The following is a 26,661-nucleotide window of genomic DNA, read 5'->3' on the forward strand; positions in this document are numbered from 1 at the left end:
TACTCATAAATCTTTAACCTCAGATGACGACAAACATTTAGCGTTTCTAGCACACGACTCTTTATTGTTGATTAACAATAATGTAGGTTGAGAAAGTGAATTCACAATGGCGTCCGCGGAATACGAAGTTAGCTCTGTCCCGTTCATTGCGCAACTCGTCTATGGATAAAGACTGCAGGCGTCATGCTCGTCACGCCTCAATACCCGACAAGAATATAAAAAAAACAACGACAAAACTAAGGAGGCCTCCCACGCCACGTCGTCGTCGTCATTTACAGTACATAATAATAGCGACCTATTGAACCATCAGAGATCATCTTTCATCGGTCACGATTCGGCCATTATAGAACACGAATGGACAAAATGCGCAGAGCCATTCGAACGTGAAAACGAAACTATCTTGATCGTAAATCGCGCTACTGCAAATGTAAAGGAATGCTACTCAACTACAGTCCCTCTGGCCTACATAAAACTTGTCGATTTGCGCATGATATCGTTGGCCTTGCTTCGCCGTTTTAACACAACTGACACTTACATTGAATGTATTGTTTCAATCAGCTCTTTCCTTTAAAATTCTCGATAGTCATCAGTTCTTGCATTAATAAAACGCTACGACTGCATTCGCTATGTAATTATTCAAACAATTATGAATTCGATGATGTCATCCGCGTACCGTTGTTAATACAATGGTCTCAGCGAAATGTAAACTAGGAATAATCTTCATGTAACATCTGAATAGCGTTTCCGCGAAGAATCTATTGTAAACAGGTAACAATTGTTTTTTCACACAAATATCGCATCGCACGGATTATTTATCGTCGGAATAAGTCAATTGTCTCTCTCGCTTATTGTTAACAATAAAAAGTTATACATGGAATATTTCTACATTACAATATTGACCTAATAAGTGTGCATCACGCAACTGAGTATGGTTGAATTGCCACATTCCTGTGACAAAGGCAATGCTGTATCAGTCGTTTACAAGAATAATAATTCCCCTCGACGTCCCCTATCTACCGTCAATGTTTTCCTTTGATACGTGAATAAAAATTAAGAGGGTAACGGGAGGGCTGGCGTTCTTTGCGGTCCCTCCCCGACACAACCCTTCGGTTGACGTAGGATTTCAATGCACACATCGAAATGACACCTGTGTAAATTCACCATTCATAACAGCGATTGTATAAGGGCTAATATTGAATGATGAAAAACATTTCACATTGTCACCCGCATAATATCAACCTAGTTTTGCAATCAGGTGTTTCATTCCACTTTGATTAAAAGCAATTAATAGAAATATTATTAGCCAAATGCATGCAAATGTATTAGATTATTTTCTGCTACATAACATTAGCATTACCTAAGTTATTACTTCTACTAGTTAGTATAGTAATACGGAGAGAAAAATTGCAAGTTTTCGTAACAAATTTGAAAGGGCCGCAAAAAGCAGTCGAATTATTACGCTCTACGAAAGAAATCAGCTGCTCAATAGGGTAGCCGTCTGTGAGAATAAATAACATAATGGATCGACCCGTTGTCATGGCAATCGCCTGGGAGCGGAAGCCTGGTACCGTTATTATATTGGCTACGTGAAGATCAAAGGCTCGAGTATTTAATAAAAGATAAGATGTGATGTTTAGCGAGCACACACAACATTGTGATAGCGATAAGATATCTAATTGAATCCCCTTATCAGCCGTTAAATTGGGGCAAGTCACGGCAAACATTTCCGTCGCTGATAAGCCGAATAAAAGTGATAACTCAGCGCTGCATAGAAACAAATCTTGTTACTATAAATAAAGATTAACTAATCAAAGTTTTCCCCGGTAGTGGCTCGATTCATGGGCGACAACGTAAACACAAGGATCGTTTAGTGGGTGGGCTTCACCCTTTCTCCCTCGAGCGAACTCCCCAGAGCCAGCTAAATTGTGACATTTCCTTTCAGAGCCTTTTCACAGTTAGCCTTGTGTGGTTTGAAATTTTATTTCGCAATAATAATATCAAACGAGATAAAGCGGTGTAATTGACAGAGGCACAGGTTTTAAATAGGCTGTTAAGAATAATATTGAAAAGGTCAGTAAGTCGCTTACCACCTCAAAACCGGTTCTTCAGGTTTGCAATAATTTTATTGAGATGGTGCAGGTATATCTTTTATTTGTTTATTCATGATTTACTTGTATTCTGAATCAGCGGTAAATACACAAGGGCGTTTTTACTAAACGCGTTAGCTTATAGGAAGGGATTAAACTTCGCAGCGTCTAGGAATATAATATTTAAAGTACGATATTTGTACAGTTGAGAGTTGGCAGAGTAGAGACTGCGGAGCAATGTATGTTAAAATCGTTACATGCACATTTCGCTAGATATCCGATAACAGAACCCAGTGTAACGTGTCGAAACATTACTTGGCAAATATCCAAATTACCGTGCGGCAGCTATTTCTAAGGAAAACTCTTGATAACAGCTTTTAAGCGTTAATACGAAAGACTTAATGCTTTGTGTTGTATAGGGTGGCATGGAGAGGATTTGAGCGGATCGGCTGTGATGTATAGCGGGTTACCGCTGAACGATTTCATTCGATCGCGATTTATTTTCCAAAACTACGCCCTTTTTCGTTTATACAGTGAAATGGGTGTTTTATTTATACACAAGTGCATGGTCGCTGTTTAATTAGATGTGTATGCAGTAAACTGAGAGTGCCTACTCATGAAGTTTCGATTCCCACAATAAATATCGTCACATACAAACTGTCTACTCTTCAGTTATAATGCCAGCGTGTATAGCCATAAATACTGCGCAATACACGACAGGAAATGTGTACTCAATTGTTTTGTATCAACGCACATTTGAATATGTCTTAAAATTGTTCATGAGGATAATTTCAGGGTATTGGTGGTACTGGTTAGACAAGTTGAGACTGAGGTCATAGGCTTTGGTACTTTGTAAGCTATTGCGGTTGCGAGCAGACGAGCAGGCATGTTTCATTTCGTATTACGTCTCCCCTTTCAAAGCGGCGGTAGACTTTCATCATAATGAGCTTTCTGCCGTAGGCCTTAACCGCAACGCATCAGCGCAAAATCTCACTTGCTTGACTATCAAACATTGTACGATAAATAGTTTTCGTGTTTAATAATTTGTGTACAATTAGTTTTAATAATGTAAATGACATTAGTGGTATTTTCCGTTACAAAAACATTCTCTGTGTATTTTCCTTAAATGGGAGGTAAATATATTCTTGGATAATTCATAACAATAAAGACATAAATACAACAAGCTCTTCAAATATATTATTTAAACAAAAATCTATATAGCTAAAAAAAACTAAATTACGCACCGATATTTACAGGTACGTTTTATATCATAGGAACGAACGGAAAACGTTTTCATTATTTTAGGCGATTACATTATAAATATGTATTCATACCTCGCAGGGCGGACGGGCTCTACAAAATGGCTGCCGCAGGCGCACTATTCGGCCGAGTCGTGACCGACTGGAATCCACGAGTTTGCCCGAACCCTCATCAATTATGCATGAATGCGACCGAACGGCAATGTTTACGAGACAATTTATTGCGCTGTGCGGTTTTTGACATACGATCGCTGACCGGTCTTGTGCTTGATAACATGACGAAATAAGAATATATACAATCGTGAATATAATAACAATTTTTCCTTCATTAATTGTTTGTTTGACCCTCATAGTAATAGGTGAGTTGTAAATTAAATTAGATTTTAATGGAACATTCAATTATGACTCTATATGAACATAGTATTATTTGATTATACACAGTCGTAAACAAAGCGAATGCGAGGTATTTTTACAATGATGTCCATAAAATGTCATAATGATTCATTGTTATTGCATCACGCAGTCGTCAAATTAATTCAATCTATATCGTCTACGCCTCGTCGCAGCTGTGTTAGCTATTGATAACGTTGAATAACTCATTGTTCGAGCCAATCGCAAACATTCTGTGTTTGTAAACCTCTTTCATTTATAAAGTTTTCTCCCACGCGTCGCACGCTCGAGCTTACAACACTTGACGTCACTTCTAATTGCATTTTTTTATATCCGAGGTGGAAATACATTTACGCATCCCCTGCCTCCAAAGGACCAGAATCTCTGCTATTATATTCTCTCGCATTTTACCGAGGCCTTAACGGCATATACACAAACGTAGGAGGTAGGAGATGGGCATGTTTTCTTCTATTTACTCTGTCTTCTAACCCTAGGATTATTCCTGATTATGATTTTACAAATTTATTTATAAAACATTTTATATTATTTCGCGAAATATTTCAACTTTGACATTACGTTGGCAGCTGTACGCTAACAAATAACCGTTTATAATCTGGTCATAGACAATAAACACAGTTATTTTTTGTTGTCCAATATCCAATTATAATTGCCATCCTTATCATTTGACATTATTTAGATAATATACTTATCTAACACCAGGTTATCAACTGTTTGCGTTTCCTATCAACAAATTCCCGTCGTGTGGGTTTATTGCGATCGTGTATTTAGTTTTATTATGGCTATTTGGAACGAATTATATTAAAATATGGGTTCACGGAGGTTCGTTTGGAAATTGCAAGTAGCATTCGCATATAACCGCTAACATGAGTAGCGCAAGGCCAAAATAGAAGCACCATGTTTTTACGTTTCTTGCTAACAAACTGTAGTTGGGCCCTACTAACGTACGTACGTTTACTTTCTGGAATTAAATCTAGTTTCCACAGCTGTCAAACCATTTTTTCTGTATGAAGTTTGACATATTTGACAGCGCTCAATGCGAGATACGTATTAGAATCATGTTACCATTTATGAAAATTAACTAAACTCTATTTATTTGTCTAATTCTTTAACGATTACGTTAAATTCCGTACCTGAATTGGCCAAGCTATAATTAGAGATATAATGAACAACTCTGTAGGCTGTAACACTGAAAAAGTTAATTACCTTTTTACTCGACCAATCATCCGGCAAAAACACGCATTGTAACGCGGTCATGGAAAGTGTTGTAATTCAATCTTAAATCAAAACAGGTTTTTGCTCAGGTCTATTAATTCCAATAATAAGATATTAAACGTGAGAATTATTTGCTATTCCGCGTCATAAACACAAGCGGGTCGTATAGACTTTACCGGAATAGTTGGATGTTTGCCAAATAGCTGGCAGTTGTTAAAGCACCCGGCATGTTGGTCAACGATCGATATTTTGTTTATGTTGCTCTAAATTACACCACGGCTATAAATAAACGTTTATTTTCATCAGACGAAATTATATTTTGCACAAAAATTCTTTGTTACAAAGATAATGTTATCTTTTTGTAAACAACTTTATAATACATTCATTTAATCCTATTATCACGTAGCGATAAGTAGATTACCAAAGCAATTGTTTCATATTCCAGATAAGTTATATTTTCATAAACACGTTTATATTTTATCACAGAAATGCACCTACTTAGAACTATTAATTAGTCGTATTTAAAAACCGTTATCTATGACCAAATATTTTAGCACTTAAAATTTCCTTCTTACATACGATTTATGGACACGTTGCTAGTATTGCCAGTTACATAAAGCCATAAATGGTGTGTCATTACGCCAAAGTCGGACGCACATCGTGATTATCAACATCTGCTCTTCCTGTTATGTTATCGTAGCCGGTCTAGTGAATATATTGGTGGACGTATAGACGGGTGCTACATGCATTGCATTGCCGTCAGGTGCGCTCTCTGTATGCGCGGGGAGAGCTCCCCATTTCCATCCCTCTGCCCTCCTCACACCCGCATTGCCGTTCACTTGTTGCTACGTTGTGCTACGTCGAGCAGTGAGACTGGCGCCCCCCTTTCCCCCCGCCCCACCAGCCACCACTTCTCCGCGTTTCAGTTCTTTGTGCGCCGCCGAGGCTTTAGCACGTCTGTTCTACTTTAAGCTACATTTCAGCATAGATCATCTCTGTGCAATTAACGTGTAGCCTTCTAGAGCTGTGTGTGTGTGTGAGTGCAGGTGAACGCCTGGTTACTTCGTACAATTTCCTGACCGCATTCAAGGACGCAATCGTGTGGATTGTTTTTAATTTTCAACGGTCATCACTGAGGATTCCTATTTTTAGCACGGATATAATTGTGTGACTTTGAAGTTTGAACATTGTGATTTTTTATTAGATATTCGCTTCAGTCATATTAGTGTTTTACACATGGTAATTGAAAACTGCATATAGCGTTAATATATCAACCAAAAGTGAGTATTAAACTTTTTAACCTGGTTACCTACTATTAAAAGTCTTGTGAGGAAACTATAACATGTGCTACTCATACTCATTGGTAATATCTAAAAGTGTCTGTCACCACCATTACCAAACCAATTACAAATATATTATCAAATAGGTACGCATTCTAATTGAATAAAATCAATAATCAAACCCGAGGGCTAAATAATGTAAGTTGAACCAACTAAGTTCATTTCAAGTACTTTCTAAAGGCACATAGGCTATCAAGAATCTAGTTATCGTATATTGAGTCACGAGCATTATATCGTGAGATGTTAAGAAGATTAGAGACCGCCTCCGCATTCTTCACCTATACATTGCGCAATAGAGTAGATTCTAGGTAAATAACGGCGTAAAACAAATAATATTTCACTCTTTTATGTGTATAAATAAGGAATTAGTATACGATATTCGTTTTAGGTATTGTAAATGCCTTCTAAACATGTTTTTCAATGACAAATAAGTATTAATGTAATGCCCAAATTAGCTCTTAACGTTATTTTGTCGGTATAAGCACGGGCTTACCAACTTTACGGTACATTTCTCGAATATCCGTGTGTTAATACGTCGACGAATTTTGACAGTCAAACCGTATAGATTTCCTTACAATACTATTCCAACAATTGGAAAACACACACAGAACAGAAACAGTGCTTTCCAATAAGAACAAAAATTTATGTAACTACTTTTTAACGTCATTTTGATTTTACGCACTGGTCATGCTAAAGTCAATTTACGAAAGTTTGCAGGTCAAGATAATGCAATTAAGTCGCGTATGTGTCGTATTATATAACGTAATGCAATTATGTTGCAGAGAAAGCTCTGTATTCTGTAGTGTCCCATTAACGAGCGGTTATTGTCCGAGTGGAAGTGTTTCATTACACGCTTCACGACTCGACATGCACTAATGGTTTTAACGAGATTCTGCGATACATCTGATAGTTACGATCGGTTGGCTTTAGTTTACGAGTTATATTGATGGTACAGACTATAGATAACAATACAAATATATCCGGTGGGCTTATGATTTTGTCATTGACTAGAATGACTATTCAGAAATTATAGGTTATATATCTTATAATTGCGTCGTAGGTAGAGATTTATTAACAGTATAAAATTATAAGGCACTGAAGTCTTTTTATGACTTTAAGGAATGACAACATTATTACTTCGTATGACTCGTTAACGACAATTGTTGTTAAATAATTAATTACAATGAATAATTCAGACAGGATCCTCGTTTGTGGTTAAACATTCAACATAGTTCTACATAAAACTTGGTATTTCGAAGAATCATTTAACATAACATAACCTACATACCATGTTTGCGTGTCGAATTAACATCGCCATTTTTGTGAGACATTTGCAACATTCGGTTCGCTATGAATAATTCAATAGCAATATTTACCCCGCCGTGCGTTTGTGTCAACTTTTTGCTATTCCTTTCTAGCTAATGAAAAGCTCTCACCGGTTCCGCCTCAGCGTTTGTCTTGTCAATCAGTCTGTCGTAGTTACTCTTACCGGCCAGTTATTTGTTACCCCATTGTACCAGCCCGTTGATCATTGCGCCATTGTCTCGAGTCGAGACTCTTTTGTTTACACATTTTCAATAGTCATTTGTTTAGTGGAAGTTCGTTTTGTTTTCTCCCATCTTTCTAACTTAACAGTAACAATGTTTTGTACATTATATGCTTACCTGTTTTTTGAGTCAATCGATAGTTGATAACGTCGGTTACCGCTAATGTAGATGTAATAATTGTTTACCTATCGTTTCCGGGTTTTGAAAACCAATTAATCGTTTAAGCTGTGTGGTGCAAAATGGTTATGCTGTCTTGAAACAAACTGGTAATACCAGTTCCAAGTCCGCTTTGCGACAGTATCTCGATAAATTATTATTATGCACTCCAGAGAATAGAGATCCAACTCTTTTGATCAATTTTATACTGGCAATTATGTAAATGCGGATCGACGCTAACGGCTACTCATTAAAATTCTTTTGTACTCTTCGTTTCGCACACACGTCTGTGTCGATTTCGTGTCGAATGCTAATAGGTATCTACTTAATTATTTCCAAGAATTTGAATTTTGTAATGTTTGTGTATGTAAATAAGCTAAATTAATTGGCCTTTCGAAAACGTTTTAATGTTTAAGTCGGCGTATTCAACGATGCTGTCATTGTATATTCGATCTGTCATCTTTATCTAGATTTATTGCCAAAAATGCATACATATCAAACATTTGGCAACACTTCTTGGCCAGCATCCAGTTATTCACGTGTATATACAGCGAAACCCTGCCAAATGCCAAACATTTTTTCTCAATACATCCCTCTGTCATCTTCCTGTTCCGGTTTGTCACTTGTAATAAAGTTGAAGGAACGTGACTTCAGTTTTATTCTTGTCACGCCCACGGCAGGCACCATTTATAATAGTCGTTGCACGCTTTTGAAAGTAACTGATGTAATAATTATAATCAAGGTTTACCAATGATCGAAAACCAACAGACTTCTCGATTTGTACTTGTTTTTTTTACACGATTTTTGTTCAGCCATTGGTATGCGATATTCGAAGGTAAGACGCGGTCAATTATACCGAGCGATTGGCGTATAATGAATGAGTGAAATGTTGGCTTTATCCCAAATGTGTTTATTTAAGCCGACATGCCACAGACTGACGTAGACTTCCACGTTTACTTGGCAAAATGACAGTGATCAGTGCCACTTTCTCTGAATAATATAATTAATCTGCTGATGTTGCAATAAGATCTTGATTGGATTTGGCATTCTAGAAGGCTTCCTGAATATCAACATAAACTAATTCGCATTCTCTCTTGTTGCAGGTGCCACAAAAAGTGTGAGTGCAAGTGATGTGGTGGAAGCCAGTGAGGAAAAGTGCTTAACGCCCGTGGAGTTAAAAGAAAGTGAAGTTAAGAGTGAAGTGAGTGTGGGCGCGGATGTTGCCAGCGCCGTGGCCTCCGAGGAGGACGATTGTGTGATAGTGAGCGCGAGAGATGCGGACGATCGGTCCGACTCGGGCGTGAGTGGTGTGCGTTCGGGCGGCTCGGCCAGTTCCGTGGAGGAGTGGCGAGGGATGGCCCATGGCTACGGAGGTGGTCCGCCACCGCCCCTGCTGCATCTGCCGCCACCGCCGCCCTCGCTCTACGCGGGCGAGCTGCTGTGGAAACAGCGCTACCAGCCACCGTTGCATGCGCCGTTGCATCATGCCATCGCGGACGACTACCTTGCGGCCGCCAACTTCGATAGAGAGAGACATGAAAGACTGTTACGGTGAGTCCTAATTGCTTATACAATTCAAGGTAATGTCTCTTGCTTGAACATGTATGTAACATTAAGTAGTAGTAGAAAATAAAAAAGGAGATTCTAAAAGTTCTTAAAAGTAGAGAGATTAACTTCTCAGCTAGAAATCTTTCAGCATCGTAGGCGCTCAGTAGAAAAATATATTAAATACCGAACGAAATGGTTAATTAAGTGTATTATCATGGTAAAAACAAACGCTTTGTTTAAGTAATATAAAATACAATATTTGCACATTGTTATCTTTACGAGATAAGTTTAAATACTCATTTATGTATGTCATGCCATCTCAGAATGATAAAACGATTTAAAAATAAACATAAGATAAGATAGAAATATCTTCCTGTTAATAAAACTTTTCAAGGTTACTTATATACTACAACTTTTAAAACAATAAGGTAAATTAGAGATCAAGGTCCAAAAAGATGTCCATTTCCGCCTTCAGTTTCCGATAGGAGAGAGGAGGGCCACAATGTCGTTTCCATGCCATAAAAAAAAAACAAGAGGTTTTCGCAAATGTCACACATTTAGTTAATATATGAAATGAAATTCTTATATTCGAGTATAGCATAGTAATAACTATTTGAGGTTATTATGTTTTACGAATAACATACTAACTAGTTTTTGTTCTGTTATTATTTAATCATATTGCTATATATAGCTAATAGGCAGACATATATAATATATACCTTTATACGCTGAAGTGATCATTTGGTTTTTGTATATTTTTCTTATATTCCATTATCAATGTTTGGCTATGTCATCATGACATTAATATTGTTATATGCGTTTTATAAAAAAGCATATAATTTATATAATTTGTGATAGTTAAAGTATGTTTACATTATAAAAAAATAATTATATAATATTTCAATTAATAGAACTTTATTATTTTTGTTGTGCTTTTTCTCATTAACATCCATCCAGCAAAGATTAGTCAATCTATATATTTTTAAATATTCTCCTTTCACATACAGAATAAGCAAATTGAAATATTCATAGGTTTTGACACGGACATATAACTTGTTGTATTTTTAATTAGTTTCTTGTTGCCTTACACAGCTAGTATAATAGAAAAGTACAGCTCATATAATTGGGACAAATCAATTCCAGAAAACCAGCTGTTACTACATACCTAGAGTTTTAATTTAATAGAGACTAATTTCGGTTACATGTTCATTCAATTTGGAACATACTTACATTCAAATGTGTGTTTACAATTGTTTTACATATGTATGCTTAACGCCATTTCTTTTTAAATCTTATTATTATTTTGTGAAACCCAAATCTATCATTTGATTTTTGATTTGCTAGATTTAGACAAAATCTTGTAAAAAAGAGAATTCTTTCAGAATAAAATTTCTAAATAGTTGGAGTTATGAGTTTGAAAGAGCTCTCCATATATCTGAAGATTTGTACATTTTTGAAGGTCTCTAAAAGTTGATGACTACAACACACATTTTGTTTCTTGTTTAGTGCGTTATGGTTACTATTTGAGCTTATGTTTATACTACTAAAATAAAGAAAACAAAATCTATTATTTTAATGTAGAAATGCCGATGTAGCTGGATATCCAAAAGTAGATCATTGTTATAACTAAATCAAATTTGAGCTTGGCCTAGGATGGCAAAAATAGAATACAATTTAATATTAATGTGGTGTTCAGTAATTAATTACTTGAATTGACCTCAATGACCTTCAACTTTTTACCTACAGTTCAAAACATAGGGGTAGCGGAATACATATATGCAAATCAGTGGTCAACCGTATAATTGATAGCGTCATGATTTTCTTTCTTTGCACAAAAGAAAACGCTCGAGGAAAGCCATCGTAATGATTTGACATTACGTAGACTCGGAGATCTACGGCTGATCATTCGTCTCGGCCTCTTGATGTCCGTCAACATTAGCCTCTCCATTCAACGACAAGGATGAAGTCTGATCACCGACTTGTAAAATTATCAGTGTAACAGATGCAGCATGTGTCTGTCCAATTCCTTGTTGGCTATTGCTGGACTACATACGTACGGCTACTACTAAATATAAAAAGACAACTTTCTTACATGTAGAAGAAGCCTAGAAAAAATCACTAACTTACATTGCCATAAAAGGGCCTGTGTAATTATTGTAGGTAGTAGAGTAAGAAAACAGGCCGAAATTATAACCCATTTCACTGTAGTACTTCAGCTTCGTCAGTTTGGAAAAATAATTTTAATAATATACAATGAAATGTTTTCATTGTTTTGTCAAACTTTTCTTGGCCGGCGGCTGAAATTGGTACTACCGTCGCCATTTTGAAATGTCAGACTGACATCGGTTGGCTCTCAATTTCTTGGCGTACAATAAATTATTTTTATTCCTTACAATGGCAAAGTTTTAGCTAGTTATATTAAACGATTTTATATTAATAGTACAGGTAACAAAACCTATCATATCAGTTGTTCCTAAGTTTGTGTCACGTTTAACCTAGAATTGTAACTTATAAATACAAGTATACATTGTTTTATTGATACCTTTCAATAAATTGTTAAGTTTGCCTGCGTGACTATAAATTATTCCCCTTATAATGGTTAAATTTTATTTACTGGCAATACTGATACTGATAATCGGTGACAGCGACGCTTATACCGGCCAAGAAAAGTATATGGCATCCCAAAATGAAACATTTCAAAACAAAATAATAATAATATTACAGGTAATTAGTTCTATTTTTAACTATTACATTTCATAAAATGTGCTGATTACTGATTAGTATTACATAGTTGTCTAAATATAGTAAATTTTGACATAATACTTTTCTATCGTGATTGATATGAAAAAGATAACTTGTATCTCCGGTTTCAATCACGAGCTTACATTTTATCACTCTCTCGATTTCTACTGAATATAATCTGTGATCTAAGACGATTAGTTTTATCGAGCTTTATCTGTTGTCATAATGACAGTCGTGGCTTGGACAAAGTATTTAGTTCGCGCCTGCACCGCAATGTCATATGTCAAAAATACATATTACAAAAACCAATTTATGGATGAGATTATTTGGTTCTTTACTTAAATATACATTTAAGACGTCAACTTGACACAAGTAAATAATAAGCCAATATAGATTATTGTATTTTTTAACTTTTATGATTAACAATCATGGTGTTAACCATAAAATATTTCTTCAGCGTTTTAACCGACGTCAATACAATAGACGAAGTTGACTAATTCATTGTCCTGCTCACTCTAATACATTTCGCTGTGTTATCATTGTAAGTCCTATTTTAACTCTCAATTTACTGGATACTTCAGCCTTACAGTCAGGTGTTGGCATACGAAAAAGTATATAACTGCCAGTCTGATATACTCTTTCGTATCCCAACGCATTACCATGGACAACACAAAGTGACATTTCAAATGCTATTTATCAGTATAATTGAATTACCATGCACGTAATAAAATTAGTATCGCTCGTAAATTGCTTTACATGGAAAGTTCTAAACATTACTTTTTAAAATTGTTGTCTAAATCGTAATACCAATGTTATTATGTATACAATACGTCATGCGCTCAAATTGTAAGTTATCAATAATTCGATAGTCGTTATTTTCTACATATTACTCGTAAGTTAAATTTATTTCCAATGTCAATGACCTTGACCTAATTTCATAATTCAAACTTATACGAACCATAATTATTTTAGTTTAGATTGACTGTTTTTACTCTTAATATATATCAGCGGAGGTACGATTACTAGTATATTTTGTAGCAACAATAATATTATACCCAAATGTCCTTGGCGTCTTATCATTTCATTTCCTCTGGTTATATCGCGTTTCCGGTATTAAATTACGACGAGATCGAGGAGACCTTGTAACAAAGTAATTTTAATAGGAATTTGATGCTATATTTTTTTACAAAACAAATGATAAATATAGCTATAAAATATATTTTATTCTAATAATATTATGAACTATAAATATAGAAAAGTTAACAGTATATTCAATGTATTTTGTTTTATAGGGAAAGGAGGGATCAGGAGCAAAGAGAGCATGAAAAGCAACAAAAAGAAAAGGAGAGAGAACGGATAGAGAGGGAAAGAGAACGTGAGAGGGAGAAACTGGAAAGGGAGGAGAAGGAAAGGAGAGAACAGGAAAATGCAGCATCAAAATTAGTTTCGAGGCATTTTGAGGAATCTCTGAGGCTAGCGAATCAAAAGGTCAGTACTTCCGATACGTTTTCATATGTTTGGAGTAGGCAATTTAATAAATATCTCATACTACAGCGTTTAACATCTGTATAATCCGTCTTTTAAGCATGAAATAGTAATTATGCAATGATTAATTCGAGACATTAATAATTGAAACGTTTCGTAATTGGTGGTATTTCTTTTATAGCGGGAGCGGAATATGTCCTGGTCGCTTCTCAATAATATAGCGCCTAACAGAGGAGGCTCAGGCCCTGAGCATGACAGGCTCCGGGCGCAAGAACGCGCCTATTACTCGCCTCCGGCGCATCCTCCCGACCGGCTCTCGCAAACCGAGTATACCCAACACAATCCTCATGCTCCACACTCCCCCCATTCCCAACACACACCTAGACATACCCTCTCCAAGTCGGACAAACCCCCTCTTCCCGGCCTTCCGAAAAGCGAACCAAATTTTGCGTCCTACAATTACCCCCTATACCGGTACGATAAGCTCAAAGATCAACATCTACCAGCCCCACCTCCCCTCGTCCCTGAAAAAAATTCTGTGATAGTCAAACATGACGCTAAACAGATCCATTTGGAACAGAAGCATCCATATCCCAGCAAACCGAGAAGCGAGCCGTCTCCGCACTATCTCTCTCGGCCGTATCGGACAGGTTTATCGCCTCACGCGCCACCACATCCGCATCCCGCGTTACAAACGCAACCTCATGCGGCTCTTCCTGCCCAAGACAAGAACCGTCGGTTATATCAACCGCCGCCTCCTCAAAGGTCCCCCGCGGGATATTACCAAACGGCGCCTCCAGTCAAACCAAAAGTGTCGAGTCCGGCGCCACCTCACATCTATGGAAAACCGAGCAATTCCCCCAGCCCTGCACATTTCGGTATTGCAGTGGAACCACCGCTTCAATTAACAAAGGCTGAGCTGCCACCGGTACCGTATCCTCCACCGTCAGCGTATTCGCCGGCGCTTCGAACGAGACCACCCCCGGTAGCGCATTCGCGAACCCCGGAACCTAGACCGCCTCCCAGAGCACACGGAGATACCGCTACGTCGACTTCTCCCTGTCAAACGCAGCCGTTGGATCTCGGGATGACGCGGGAAGACCCCGATCGGCTATCGCCTAGAAGACGGTGTCCTTTCGAATCTTCTGATGCGGACCCAAAAAGACGGCGATTAGACAGTCCCGCCCCGGAGCCCTTGATAGCGGCGGCGGCGAGCGTAGGCCGAACGCCCTTAGGTTCCGAGCCGGCCCCTCAGGCGCCCGGCCCACCCTGTGATGTTAGAGTTCCTTCGGCCGACGGCAGTGTGGAAACCCCCGAGAAAGCCGCCGGCGCCTCCCCCGCTCCTCAGATAACGCCATCGGCGAGTCCCGCGCCGGCGACGATACCACAAATACCCTCATCACCCCCGATCAGCACGACGTCGACTCCTCCCGCCCCGCCCGCTACTCCACCAGTCACTACAGTCGCGGAAAGCGACACTCCGGCTAAAATTGCCTCACCTAGTCCACGCGACGGTGCCGCTCCCGTAAGACATTTAGGAAAAAAAGCCTGGCTTCAAAGACACGAGACGGCACCTATTGGGGAAGGCGATTGTTCCGGCGGTGGTGGCACCTGCATTACTCTACCTATGACACTCAGCCGAGTTTCCGAACCGGATGATTCAAGTTCTAATATTGTCGTTCCGGTCGCGGCAAAGTCTATTCAGAGAGGCGCGCGGAAAACGTCGAAGCCTCGGAAGCCCAAAGAAGTGAACGGCCGAGTGGACGACGTCGAAGAGGACAGCTCTAGTTCAGACCGTGAGCCCAGTTCGCCGCCGAAGAGAAAGCCCCCTAAGGCGAAACGGAAAAAGGGGGCCGTGAAGAAGGCGAACGATGAGCCAAAAAAAAAGAAAGCGTCAGAGAGTGGAAGTGAAAGTGATAAAGAAAGTGACGATAAGGACTCCGATTCGGCTGGGAGCGGGAGTGGTAGCGGTAGTACTTCCAGTAAGCGTGGCGGGAGCAGAGCTCGCGGACGAAGAACCCGAGGAGGAGGACGGGGGGGAAGGAGAAGGGAAGACCCTCCTAGAAGAACTCCCTCCACGGCGCGACCGAAGCCCGGTACGGAGTCCTTTCTCCAGAACGGTCCGTGTTTCGAAGTCGCCCCCAGGCTAGCAAAGTGCCGCGAGTGTCGCTGGTCCCCCGCTCAACGCGACAAAGACATGCCGAACATATTTTGCCGCTTCTACGCTTTTCGAAGACTGAAATATGCAAAGAATAGACAATTAGCTATAGCTGGATTTTCCGATCCGTACAAAGACGCCGAAGAGGTAAATAACATTCTTTAACCAAGCTGCTCATGTTAATATTATAAATTGAAACATTAAAATCTATCTCGAAACTTGGTCACAACTCAACCGACAGCAATTAATAAAATTAAATGCGTTTTGATATTTTTTTTAAGTCATTGTTTTTTTTTTTTTTCGTTTTTAGGATGACAAAAAATTATGGTTATCATCATCAGCTGGTGCAGCAGAATTGGATATAGAAATGAGTTGTTTCCTATTGAGAGAGATTGGTGACCAATTTTGTGAACTATTACAACAGGAGAAGGAAGCCGAATCGCATCATTTAAATGAAGGTAAAGACGAACTTGTTACATTTCGAACCTAAATCCATTAATCGTTTAGATATTTTAACTGTAACACTCGCAAAACATTTTATTTTAATGTAAAAATTGTTTTTCCTCGCAACAGACTTGAAAAATTATGAATGTTCACAGATAAGACAATAGCATGGAAACGCGTGGTCCAAGGTGTAAGAGAAATCTGTGACGTTTGTGAAACGACACTCTTCAATTTCCACTGGACATGCGGGAAGTGTGGTTTCGTCGTCTGTCTTGATTGTTATAAGGTGAGACTTTGTATATATAACAATTTTCTAAAGTTAGAAATGAACCACAAAATATAGTTGTAGGGGCAAAGTTTACCCTATAATGCCAACCTTCACACAAAAAAACCAAAACCCCCTTAATTGCCTTGGCTACAGATTGCTGTATCTGTTTTGTGATAATTTTTTTGTCTCACGATGTTTTCGTTCATCGAGTGTTAAAGTCGCACCTAGAAAATCACGGTACGAGGCAAACAGTATGCTTGCGTTGAGATACTATCAAAATCGCGTTGTATACTGTTAATATATGAAAAATACTTATTAATTTAACGTATTTAGTTTAGCTTCGATATCAGTTCATTATTTACATTATGTTTTCGTCAGCCTCATTCACCTATCATCTATTAGTATTTCCATTTTGGCAATAAAATATTGTTAAATTCATCGGAGGAAATACGATCTTAATGCCAATTCAAAAATTAGTATCGAGGCTTATGATTAAGTATTTCTAAATTATATAAAGTATATATATATTATTTATTTCAGTCCAAAACATCGGGAGAGGCTAGTGCGAGTCCGGCCAGTGAGACTAGCAACGCCAATGCCACCAATGGAGAAAGAGATTCTTTTGGGTAATTATATATGTTATACTTTAAAGCAGGGTTGATATTTTGATAGCTATCTAATAATTATAGCTTAGAATTAGATATATATATATATATATATAGTTTATATAGTTTATATCTATAGTACACTGAGTTAAAGCTATGAAGCCCTGTAAGATGTTAGCACAGTATTACAATACTGAGTAGGCATATGCAATAATTACATACAATTTCGCCAATTTATTTATTTGGAAACAAAACAGATGCATCTATACAATAAAAAAAATAATTCTGTTTAGACAATACAATAAACACATTGGATGTATCCACAAAAAGTTTTACTAATAAAAAATGTGATACAGAGCAAAGCAAAACAAAACCTGACAGCACAAAATTTATAAAACCGTACAACGACAAACATACCTGTAGCTATAATAAAGACAAAAGATACAAGGATTATGATATTAACAGTTGTTTTAAATAATTTTTAAAGAATGAATTTACCGAAATATGATGCGAAAAATGGTTGAAAATATCGCAATACAAACTATTAATGTTGTAATCAGATCTTTGTTTTGAAATCCGTGAACCGTTTCAAAATGGTAATAAAATTTACATGAAAACATACAACTGATAACTTAATCCTTAGTCAGGCATTAGTTGAGCTCATTATACGTTTTCATTTACATTACGGGTTTAGTAAGTCAGATTCCATTGGTAATGGAAAATACCTATGCAGCGTTGTGTTCGCTAACCTAATATCACGTGGCAATGTTAGACATAGTGAAACGAATTTTAATAAATACATATGAACCAAGAAATATTACTACTATTTTCCCAATAAGTAAAAAGGACGACTTATAACGTAATTAAGTTTGTAATGGAAGTAAATTTTATGTTCTAAACAATTCCAAACAATTTATAAAGAATATTTTTATGAGTAAACCAAATGGATATATAGTCAATTACATCGCTGAAGTGCAGTGTTGGCTTAGTGGCTGGTTAAGATTGAGTCAAACGGTGAAGGAAAACATCGCAAGGAAACCGAAAGTCGATGGCGTGTGTCAGGCACAGAAGGCTGATCACCTACTTGCCTATTAGATTTACATACGATCATGAAACATACAGAAATCTGAGACCTAGACCTAAAAAGGTTGTAGCGCCACTGATTTATTTAGATTTTTTTTAAATCACGAAAAAAAATTCCAAAACAAAAGCTTATATAGCTATAGAAATTGAAATATATGTATATATAATTTTATCACATAACATCCTATGTACTGCCATCGTTCCTAATAACCCACTTGATAGTCACGTGCATCTTCGATCTGACGCGTGACCTCTTAGTTATATAAGTTGTTCACGTTCATATGATTTATCTTTACGATTTAATTATCCTAAAGTTTATTATTTCCATGTTAATTTATTACATTAATCTATTATATTATTGTACAGATATGAGGTCACTAGACAGTCTATTTTTATATCATGATTTTAATTTATAAAGTACGTTTGTCAACTGTTATATAACATGCGGGAGTGTAGACCGCTGTTACATATGTATTATAAATCAAAATTTCAAAATAAATAATCCATATATGATGTATGAATAATAATAATTATAGGAAAAGATTCTTTAATAAAATAGTTAAATCCTCGAATAAACTAGTAACTCCAACTGATTATTATCTATAAGCATGTTAACGTCGTCTGTGGTTCAGGTAAATATATTTCTAAATGAACAGTCCCTATCCCTGTCAAATTTGTGTGAAAATATGCGAGCATTTTGGCCTAATCATGCGAATCACATTTAATGTTCAAATCGTGGCCTTGCACCAGGGGTTTCTCTTTCTATTCCTCAGTTAGTGCTTGCTCTTACTTCCGAAAAACTGACGACTTGTGTCTGGCACAAACGGCTGACTTTCTTCTTGTCCATACAATATGTGATCGTACTGATGCAATTTGAGTTTATGCTCATATATATGACAAAAATATATTAATAACCTATATTTCCCTCCAGCTGGCTAACGTGCACATCGGGCGGGGCCCATCCTGCGCGTCGCCTACTCCTGACCCAGATAGCGGCTGGTGGGGCACTCGTGGCGGCTGCGGCCCGTGCTCATAGAATACGAGCATCCTTCTCTTTACCGTCTTGCGGATGTGGCTACAACACGGAACCCCCATCTCATCAAAAAGCGGCCGCCAGGTTGCTGTTACAACGGGCTTTGCAAAAGGTAATTTTTCAAAGTTTACCAACTAATCACAAAAAACAAAGCTGTGTAAATCTAACATAGCATGTGCCGAGTTAATATCTGTGTAACTATAAAGATAGAAGTAGTAGTTTTTACCACTAAAAATAAATATGAGGAACGTGTGGCTTTCATAAGCTATAAGCTAAGCTAAGCTAACATGAAATTTCCCATTTACAGAGTATCAAAAAAGAAAACGTCAAAGAAGAGAACAGTCCGACAAACGGTTCGCCGGTCAAGTCCGAGAACGGAAAGACCGGAAGCTCCATCGTCAGCTGGCTCTCCGACCTTCCTATCAAAACTGATCTCAAGTCTGAAAAGTCCGACTCGAGCTCGTCCGACTCGGAGGAAAGCGGGAACTACTCGACGCTCCGGGAATTATTAATACGACCGGCGCCCGAAGGAGGAGACACCCAACCCAAGAAGAAGCAGAAGAAGAACAAGAACGATTTGCTGGATGATGTAATATCTAGCGTCATTGATGATAAAAAGGACGACGATGAGACCAAACCGTTTGCGTTATCCAACGTAGTGAAACGGTATGAGAGGGGCCGAGGAAGGGAAGAACTGCCCATTCGCATCATGACCCTGACGGAGTCCAAGGTGCTGTACCCTGATGTCCCTCATTCCTGGCTCTGTGACGGAAAGCTCCTACATTTAACGGATCCCGCGCACGCTGGAAACTATAAGCCTTTCCAGGTAAATAAATAAATACCTTTCATAACGTTATTTTATTCACTCTAGGTGAAGGGAAAATCTAGCTCATTATTGGGTCAAGTATAGTCTTTCCAAAGAATTATGTTATTTAACTTATTTTATTATTTATTCCAGGACCAATGGAAACGTGGTCAGCCCGTTCTCGTGTCGGACGTGTCTAGTCTTCTCGACAAAGACCTGTGGTCGCCCGAGAGTTTCTCGCAAGACTTCGGAGAGACGCGGGTGGACCTGGTCAACTGCGCCTCGGGACTGGTGGTTCCCAACCAGCCCGGAAGCAAATTCTGGGACGGATTCCAGCTGGCCGCCAAGCGGCTGAGGGACGAACGGGGCGCCCCCATGGTCCTCAAGCTCAAGGACTGGCCTCCGGGCGAAGACTTCGCCGAATTACTCCCGACGAGGTTCGACGATCTCATGAGAGTCCTCCCTCTCGGCGAATACACGTCGCGGAACGGGAAACTTAACCTCGCGGCCCGATTGCCCGAATGCTTCGTCAGACCCGACCTCGGCCCGAAGATGTACACGGCGTACGGAGGGGCCGGAGGCACCACGAACCTTCACCTCGACGTCAGCGACGCCGTCAACGTCATGGTCCACGCGAGCGCCCCGGCCGACGCCCCGGAGAGGGCCCGAGAGGCCTCCCGAGCCGCCGAGGAGGCCGGCGTGGACGTGCTGTCGCGCAAGAGGGCCAGGGTCAAGCCGCCGGCGGCCCTGTGGCACATCTACGCGGCTAAAGACGCGGACAAGATCCGCGATTTCCTAGTCAGGGCCGAGCTGGAGCGGGGCGCCAGGCCGCGCGCCCAGCACGACCCCGTCCACGACCAGACCTGGTACCTGGACGCGGCTCTGAGGGAGCGCCTCTACCGCGAGTACGGCGTCGAGGGCTACGCCATCCTCCAGTGCCCCGGCGACGCCGTGTTCGTCCCGGCCGGCGCCCCTCACCAGGTGAGGAATCTGCTGGACTGCATCAAGGTGGCCGAGGACTTCGTGTCCCCCGAGAACGTGTCGCGCTGCTTCGAGCTGGCCCAGCAGTTCCGGCGGCTGTCCCGGCAGCACGCCAACAAGGAGGACAAGCTGCAGATCAAGAACATCGTGTACCACGCGGTGAAGGACTCCCTCTGCTGCCTCGAGGAAGCCCTGGAAGAGAAGTGAGGGCCGGAGCGAGGCTCGCATTTGATCTCAACTTCGAACGTAACGTTATCGTTAGTTCAGCATTTAACGTAAGATTGGGAGGACGAGGTGGACCCGGGCGTCCGCGGAGATGAAATTAGTCTGAGTACGGTGATATCGAGACGTGGATGTTTTATGTTCCTTTATCGAAATACAAACTTTTCCGGTTAATACGGCTTAATCGTAGCGTTAGTGATGTACGTATTGTGTAAATCTTTAATTCGAATTCCATCGAGTACATATTAAGAAGTCTTTTGTAATTTAAGTTATTGTATTGAAATAAACGTATCGCTCCGAGCAATGTACATTAAACGCGGCGTGTAGATAAGTTCATCCTACGTTAGAGTTCTCAATTCGGTTAGTTCGTTGCGGAATGAATAGTGAAATGTGGGACGATTTTACTTTGTCCTGCTGCTACTGCTGTATTAGAAGAAAGCAAGTTTTTTTTGTACTGTGTATATTATGTATGGTTATAAGTTGGAATAAAAAAAGATGTTTATATTATGAGTGGCTTTTATTTCTCCTTGTTTTTATTATGGAAAAGAATAATAATAATATAAAAAAATTAATATATGGCACATAACATAAAAGACGATTGGCATGCGTTGGTTCTTGGCAACTTTTATTTTGTCTAGGTCTAAGACTAAAATAGTTAATAGAATGGAAGTCGGCAAAATCTATTTACTAGATAAATTGTTCAATTATGTAAACAGCTAGCGCCATCTCTGGTCCAAAAGTAGAAATATGAAGTTGTGTTTGACCTAGTCTCCCTATTCGACGCTAGAGGGCAGTGTAATAAGTGTTAAACTAGATAATTAGAAGGCTGATCAGGTGATCAAACGAAGTAGGGCCCTGTTAAAAAATTACGAATGAAATATCTGACGCAATCTAAGCCCTAGACCTATTTAAAGTTGTAGCGCCACTCGATTAATAATATTTATTATATTAAATAAAGACATATTTTTATTACGATTTCCTATTTTATTTAAAATTAAAACTGATTGTTCTTGATAATTGCTAGGCGTTAAACTATTGAACAAAACAATTCGTTAACATTATAATTATAATTTATGCAAATAAAACACTTATATAGTATAGATTTAATCTACATAACACACGTTATGTGTCACATAAATCATACGATTTTAAACATTCCTATTTTGCCAATTATTTTAAATAGTTAATAATACAAAAATGGGTTACAATAATAGAATCATTTAGAATATAATGTTGTAAATGTATTACTGTTTAAGTCTCGAGTGAGGGCATTAAACGAGAAACAAGTCTGCGGGTTACAGACTCCAAAGTGACGTGATAAAAATGCTCTGATATAAAACGACTCTGACCCCCACCTCGCTTAGTTCACCTTTAGATTTCCTTTAGTGATCAACAAGCGCATTACACAACATGAAGGCTTTAACTATTTTCTTGTTTGGTGAGTTTCATTCAAATTATACATTTTTAATTTATCATATCTAGCAATTTAATAAAAATTAGCTAACAAATACCTACAGTTATAAACGTTAACTTTCCAATGATTTGCATTATTAACACTCGATTATTTTTTATCTGTTGTTTATATATTATGTACGTGGACCAATGCTCTTATGAAAGCTATTTGATTTATACGATTTAAGTAAATAGTTCGTTTGTTAATATTGTTTATGCTACAAGCCTCGTTTTAATTCGACATCAGTAATAAATGTTTGCGGTTTTTATGCATAATGGTGTTTGGAGAAAATTACGTGAAATATATGACTGGGACAGTGTTGGCGTATTGCATATGTGATTGTCAGCTAATCGTGCATTCGAACCCCGCGAACAAACAGATTTTTGTGAAACAGATGTGCAAAAAACAACAAAAGGACAAAGCTACAAAGTATTCGCACTGGATCAATTACAGAAAGATTCTGGTTGCATCCGTAAAAAGAAATTTAGTTTACACTCATTAACTGCATGTGTATAAAGTTTTATCAGAATATGTAGGCGTACAATGAATGTTTCGGCTTACTCTGAGATAATATATAAAACCAAACCTTCTACATTGTTTTAAGTGAACCATTTATCATTTATACTAAACAGTTATAAAGACTAATTCTTATAAATTCGGGCAAGCCGAAAAATAGTTATATATATTTGGCACGGTTTACAATACTGTTTAAGCCTACGCAATACAGATGAATTACGTAATAAAAACACAAATTTCAATTGTCCGGATCTCCAGTGAACCAGATTCAAACTCCACCGTAGCACGTAATTTCTTCAATAAACTAGTAATAGCTAGAGCAACTCGTCTTCCTGTGCTTATAAGCTAATTTGCTGACCCTTGTCGAATAAACGCTAGTACAAGGTCTTGTTGAATTACTGGAATGAGATTTAAATTGTTGAATTACGTGGGAAGGTCTTTTGTATGAAATGTATGATTTAATGAATTAAACGTGTTCGTTACAGTTTTTATTGTTTATAAGAAAGTTTATGAGTTCTAAACTAAAATTTTTGAATTTACTTCCAAATGATTTTTGGTGTTATTCCAACTACAGTATAAGGGAGATTCCAACTTCATTTTAATATGACTTACGTGCTTTGGAAGGACTTATTTACCTCATAATTAGTAATAATAAATTAGCAGCATTCATTTATGGGGATTTAAATATAGGCTATACAATCGTGAAAGCATTTTGGAAATGGTTACATTTCTTTATATTTTTATGGTTACAAACATATACATTTATAATATGTGACTCCAGTATATCTTCATAACACTAAACATGTATAGAAATAAGCAATATCATGAATCGAACGCCTAAACCACTACAGTTATGATGATTTATTTCAGCGGCGGTAATCGTGGCAGTTTCTTGCCGTCCTGACAAGCCAGACCTGAAGCAGCTGAAGGCAGAAGCGGCACGCAAGAAGGCCTGTTTGCACGACTGCGGCAGTGCCAAATTTGAGCCAATTTGCGCCGGAAAACAGGGAGAGAAGCCGAAATCGTTTGGTAGCGAGTGTGTTCTGAACAATTATAACTGCGAGAACAAAGAAAGTAAGTGTATCTCTTAGATGTTTTAAAATTATTTTTCAGACCGAAAACAGTTAGCAGAAATGACCAAACTAAAACGAGTTAAATTCGGACAATTATTTAAGTAAAAATACGCCGTTTTTCAGCAAGAAAGTCTTGGTGTTTCAATATAAAGAAAGAAGTTTTTCTTTGATATTATGTCCGACTATATAAAAAAGCAATGTCTTTTGAGACTTAAAAAAGATCTCGCATGTTAGGGAGAATGAATCCGTTTGTTATCTTTAATTGTTATTACTTAACTTGTATGCGAGCTCTTTGGCATTGAGAGTGTCCATGGGCTGTTGTATCACTTAACATCGTGTGAGCCTCTTGCCCGTTTGCTTTCTATTCGATAAAAACAACTATAAAAGCTTAAGAAAAACACTTTTTGAACGGATTAAAGCTATGCATTATTATAAAACTAAAAGATGCCGTTAGTCGATACCAACTTCGGGGCAATAAATACAGATAAAACAACATTCTCTGCAGCTGTGATACTTTTGACACTTAACACCTTTCGTCTTCAGTCACCGTGACCATGCACACTGAAAAGTACGCGAAACGTCGGAAAAAATTTTAAATTTAGAATAATGTATATAACTATAAGTTTTAATAATAATACATAGCTTTAATCCGTTCAAAAAGTGTTTTTCTTAATGTGTAAAAGCTATTTTAACAAAAGACAATTATAAAAGCTTTCTCTTTATATACAGTAGACTAAATATGTCAGATTGGGACGAATGGACCTAGAGAACGATATGTTAAAGAGTTATATGTTTTATCATAGGCATTTGTATATATATGAAACAAAGGCTCACCTCGAATAAAAATGTTTTTGATGAATCCTGCGAAATGAGTCATGATTTCCATAATAGTGCATGTTCACTGTTGCGTTGCGGCCATTAGGCTTTGTTTATGCCTTACTCACCTTGAATTACATTAACCTTATGTATTGAAATCTAGATAATGTGTGACTTCCTTATGTTTGTATGTTTATTGAAAGATTTTTAAGAGATTTAACGCCAAATGTAATTTATTTCAAATTCAATACGCTTTTGAGAAACGGGTTATTAGTGAGGAAATATAACTTAAAGATTTAAGTTGGCGCCGGTATATCCGTCTACAATCCTCGCTCAACGAATTTAAAGTATATAAATACTGTGAGGAAATGCCAGCGTTAAAGGTACACTGCGCACAGGGACCAAACTTTTTAAATTTGTTTATATTTTCTATTTATTAATTATTATTATTACTATGTAGATCACATCACTGTAGCCGTGTAATAATAGTTTAAGTATTAAAAACACAGACTTGACAAATCTCATCTTAACTGGTATAAAACCAGTGGATATATATAAAACCTTAAATGGATAGATAATATAGTTCGCACAACTGCTAATTTTTTTTATATAAAACCTTATTTTTCCAGCTCTACAGAAGATAAGTAAGGGAGAATGCAAGGGCTCCGACGGTATCCGCCTTTCATAAGATGCGCAAAGGCCGTTTACACATGAAATACTCGTTTTTAGTTTTTCTATTTATGGTTTCTTTAACAAGATTTTTTTCCTCTTTTTGACGCGAATAAAATATTTTAAAGCTTACATTTGTTTAAGTTTAAACCGACCTCTATATATAATTCAGTCAGTATCGCTCTCACAAAGTTATTCTGGCTGCTAAACCTCATGCCAGTCAGTTCCGTGCTTTGATTCCAAAGGTTTCTTAAGATTGAAGGAACAGTTCACATCTTCCTTCTGTTTTTACATATTCTATCATTAACCATCTATTGTTACCTAAGAAACACGACTTAATAATCTGAGGTGGTGGTGGCATCACGCCAAATCGAGCAAGACAGCGACACGACCGTACCATTCCTTTCTCGAAGCAGTTCAGGCAATTTGTTATCCCCTATAACTTCGTTGTGTATAAAATTATAAGCCTGAATTCAGTTATCAAGCAGGGATTGTGTAAACATTTCATTCAATTTGAACCAGCAGTTTAATAACCATATCTAGTCGTAATTTCTTAATTTGGTCACTCACTGTCTGACCGATCATCAAAACTCTAAGGCACTTCTAGCAGACAAAGCAGCTTCAAATCGAAAATACAATAAGTGTTTAGTGTATAACTGAAGGACTCCGGTTTTCTAGATACACCAACTGCATAAGTATGGAACACAATGTACCTATCTGACGAGTAATAATACATGTTATATTAAAT

General features: G+C 38.0%; 2 protein-coding genes across 2 annotated transcripts in view; both read left to right on the plus strand.

The window, feature by feature from the left end:
- Window positions 1-21,893, plus strand: part of LOC123720840 (lysine-specific demethylase 3A) — a 137,070-nt gene extending 115,177 nt beyond the window's left edge. The window contains exons 9-17 of the mRNA XM_045677629.1: window positions 9,116-9,563; window positions 13,595-13,790; window positions 13,969-16,092; window positions 16,256-16,403; window positions 16,545-16,675; window positions 17,198-17,283; window positions 19,277-19,490; window positions 19,686-20,204; window positions 20,337-21,893. Coding sequence (XP_045533585.1) covers window positions 9,116-9,563; window positions 13,595-13,790; window positions 13,969-16,092; window positions 16,256-16,403; window positions 16,545-16,675; window positions 17,198-17,283; window positions 19,277-19,490; window positions 19,686-20,204; window positions 20,337-21,371 — 4,901 coding nt within the window. The 3' untranslated portion in view covers window positions 21,372-21,893. The remainder of the gene's footprint in view (window positions 1-9,115; window positions 9,564-13,594; window positions 13,791-13,968; window positions 16,093-16,255; window positions 16,404-16,544; window positions 16,676-17,197; window positions 17,284-19,276; window positions 19,491-19,685; window positions 20,205-20,336) is intronic.
- A 773-nt stretch (window positions 21,894-22,666) lies between these two features.
- Window positions 22,667-26,045, plus strand: LOC123720816. The gene is made up of 3 exons (XM_045677587.1): window positions 22,667-22,824; window positions 24,226-24,429; window positions 25,874-26,045. The coding sequence occupies exons 1-3, from the start codon at window positions 22,797-22,799 to the stop codon at window positions 25,930-25,932; spliced, it is 291 nt and encodes a 96-aa protein (XP_045533543.1). The 5' UTR covers window positions 22,667-22,796; the 3' UTR covers window positions 25,933-26,045.
- Window positions 26,046-26,661: the final 616 nt, after the last annotated feature.

The sequence above is a fragment of the Pieris brassicae genome, chromosome 2, assembly GCF_905147105.1.
Source record: "Pieris brassicae chromosome 2, ilPieBrab1.1, whole genome shotgun sequence".
Lineage (NCBI taxonomy): Eukaryota > Metazoa > Arthropoda > Insecta > Lepidoptera > Pieridae > Pieris > Pieris brassicae.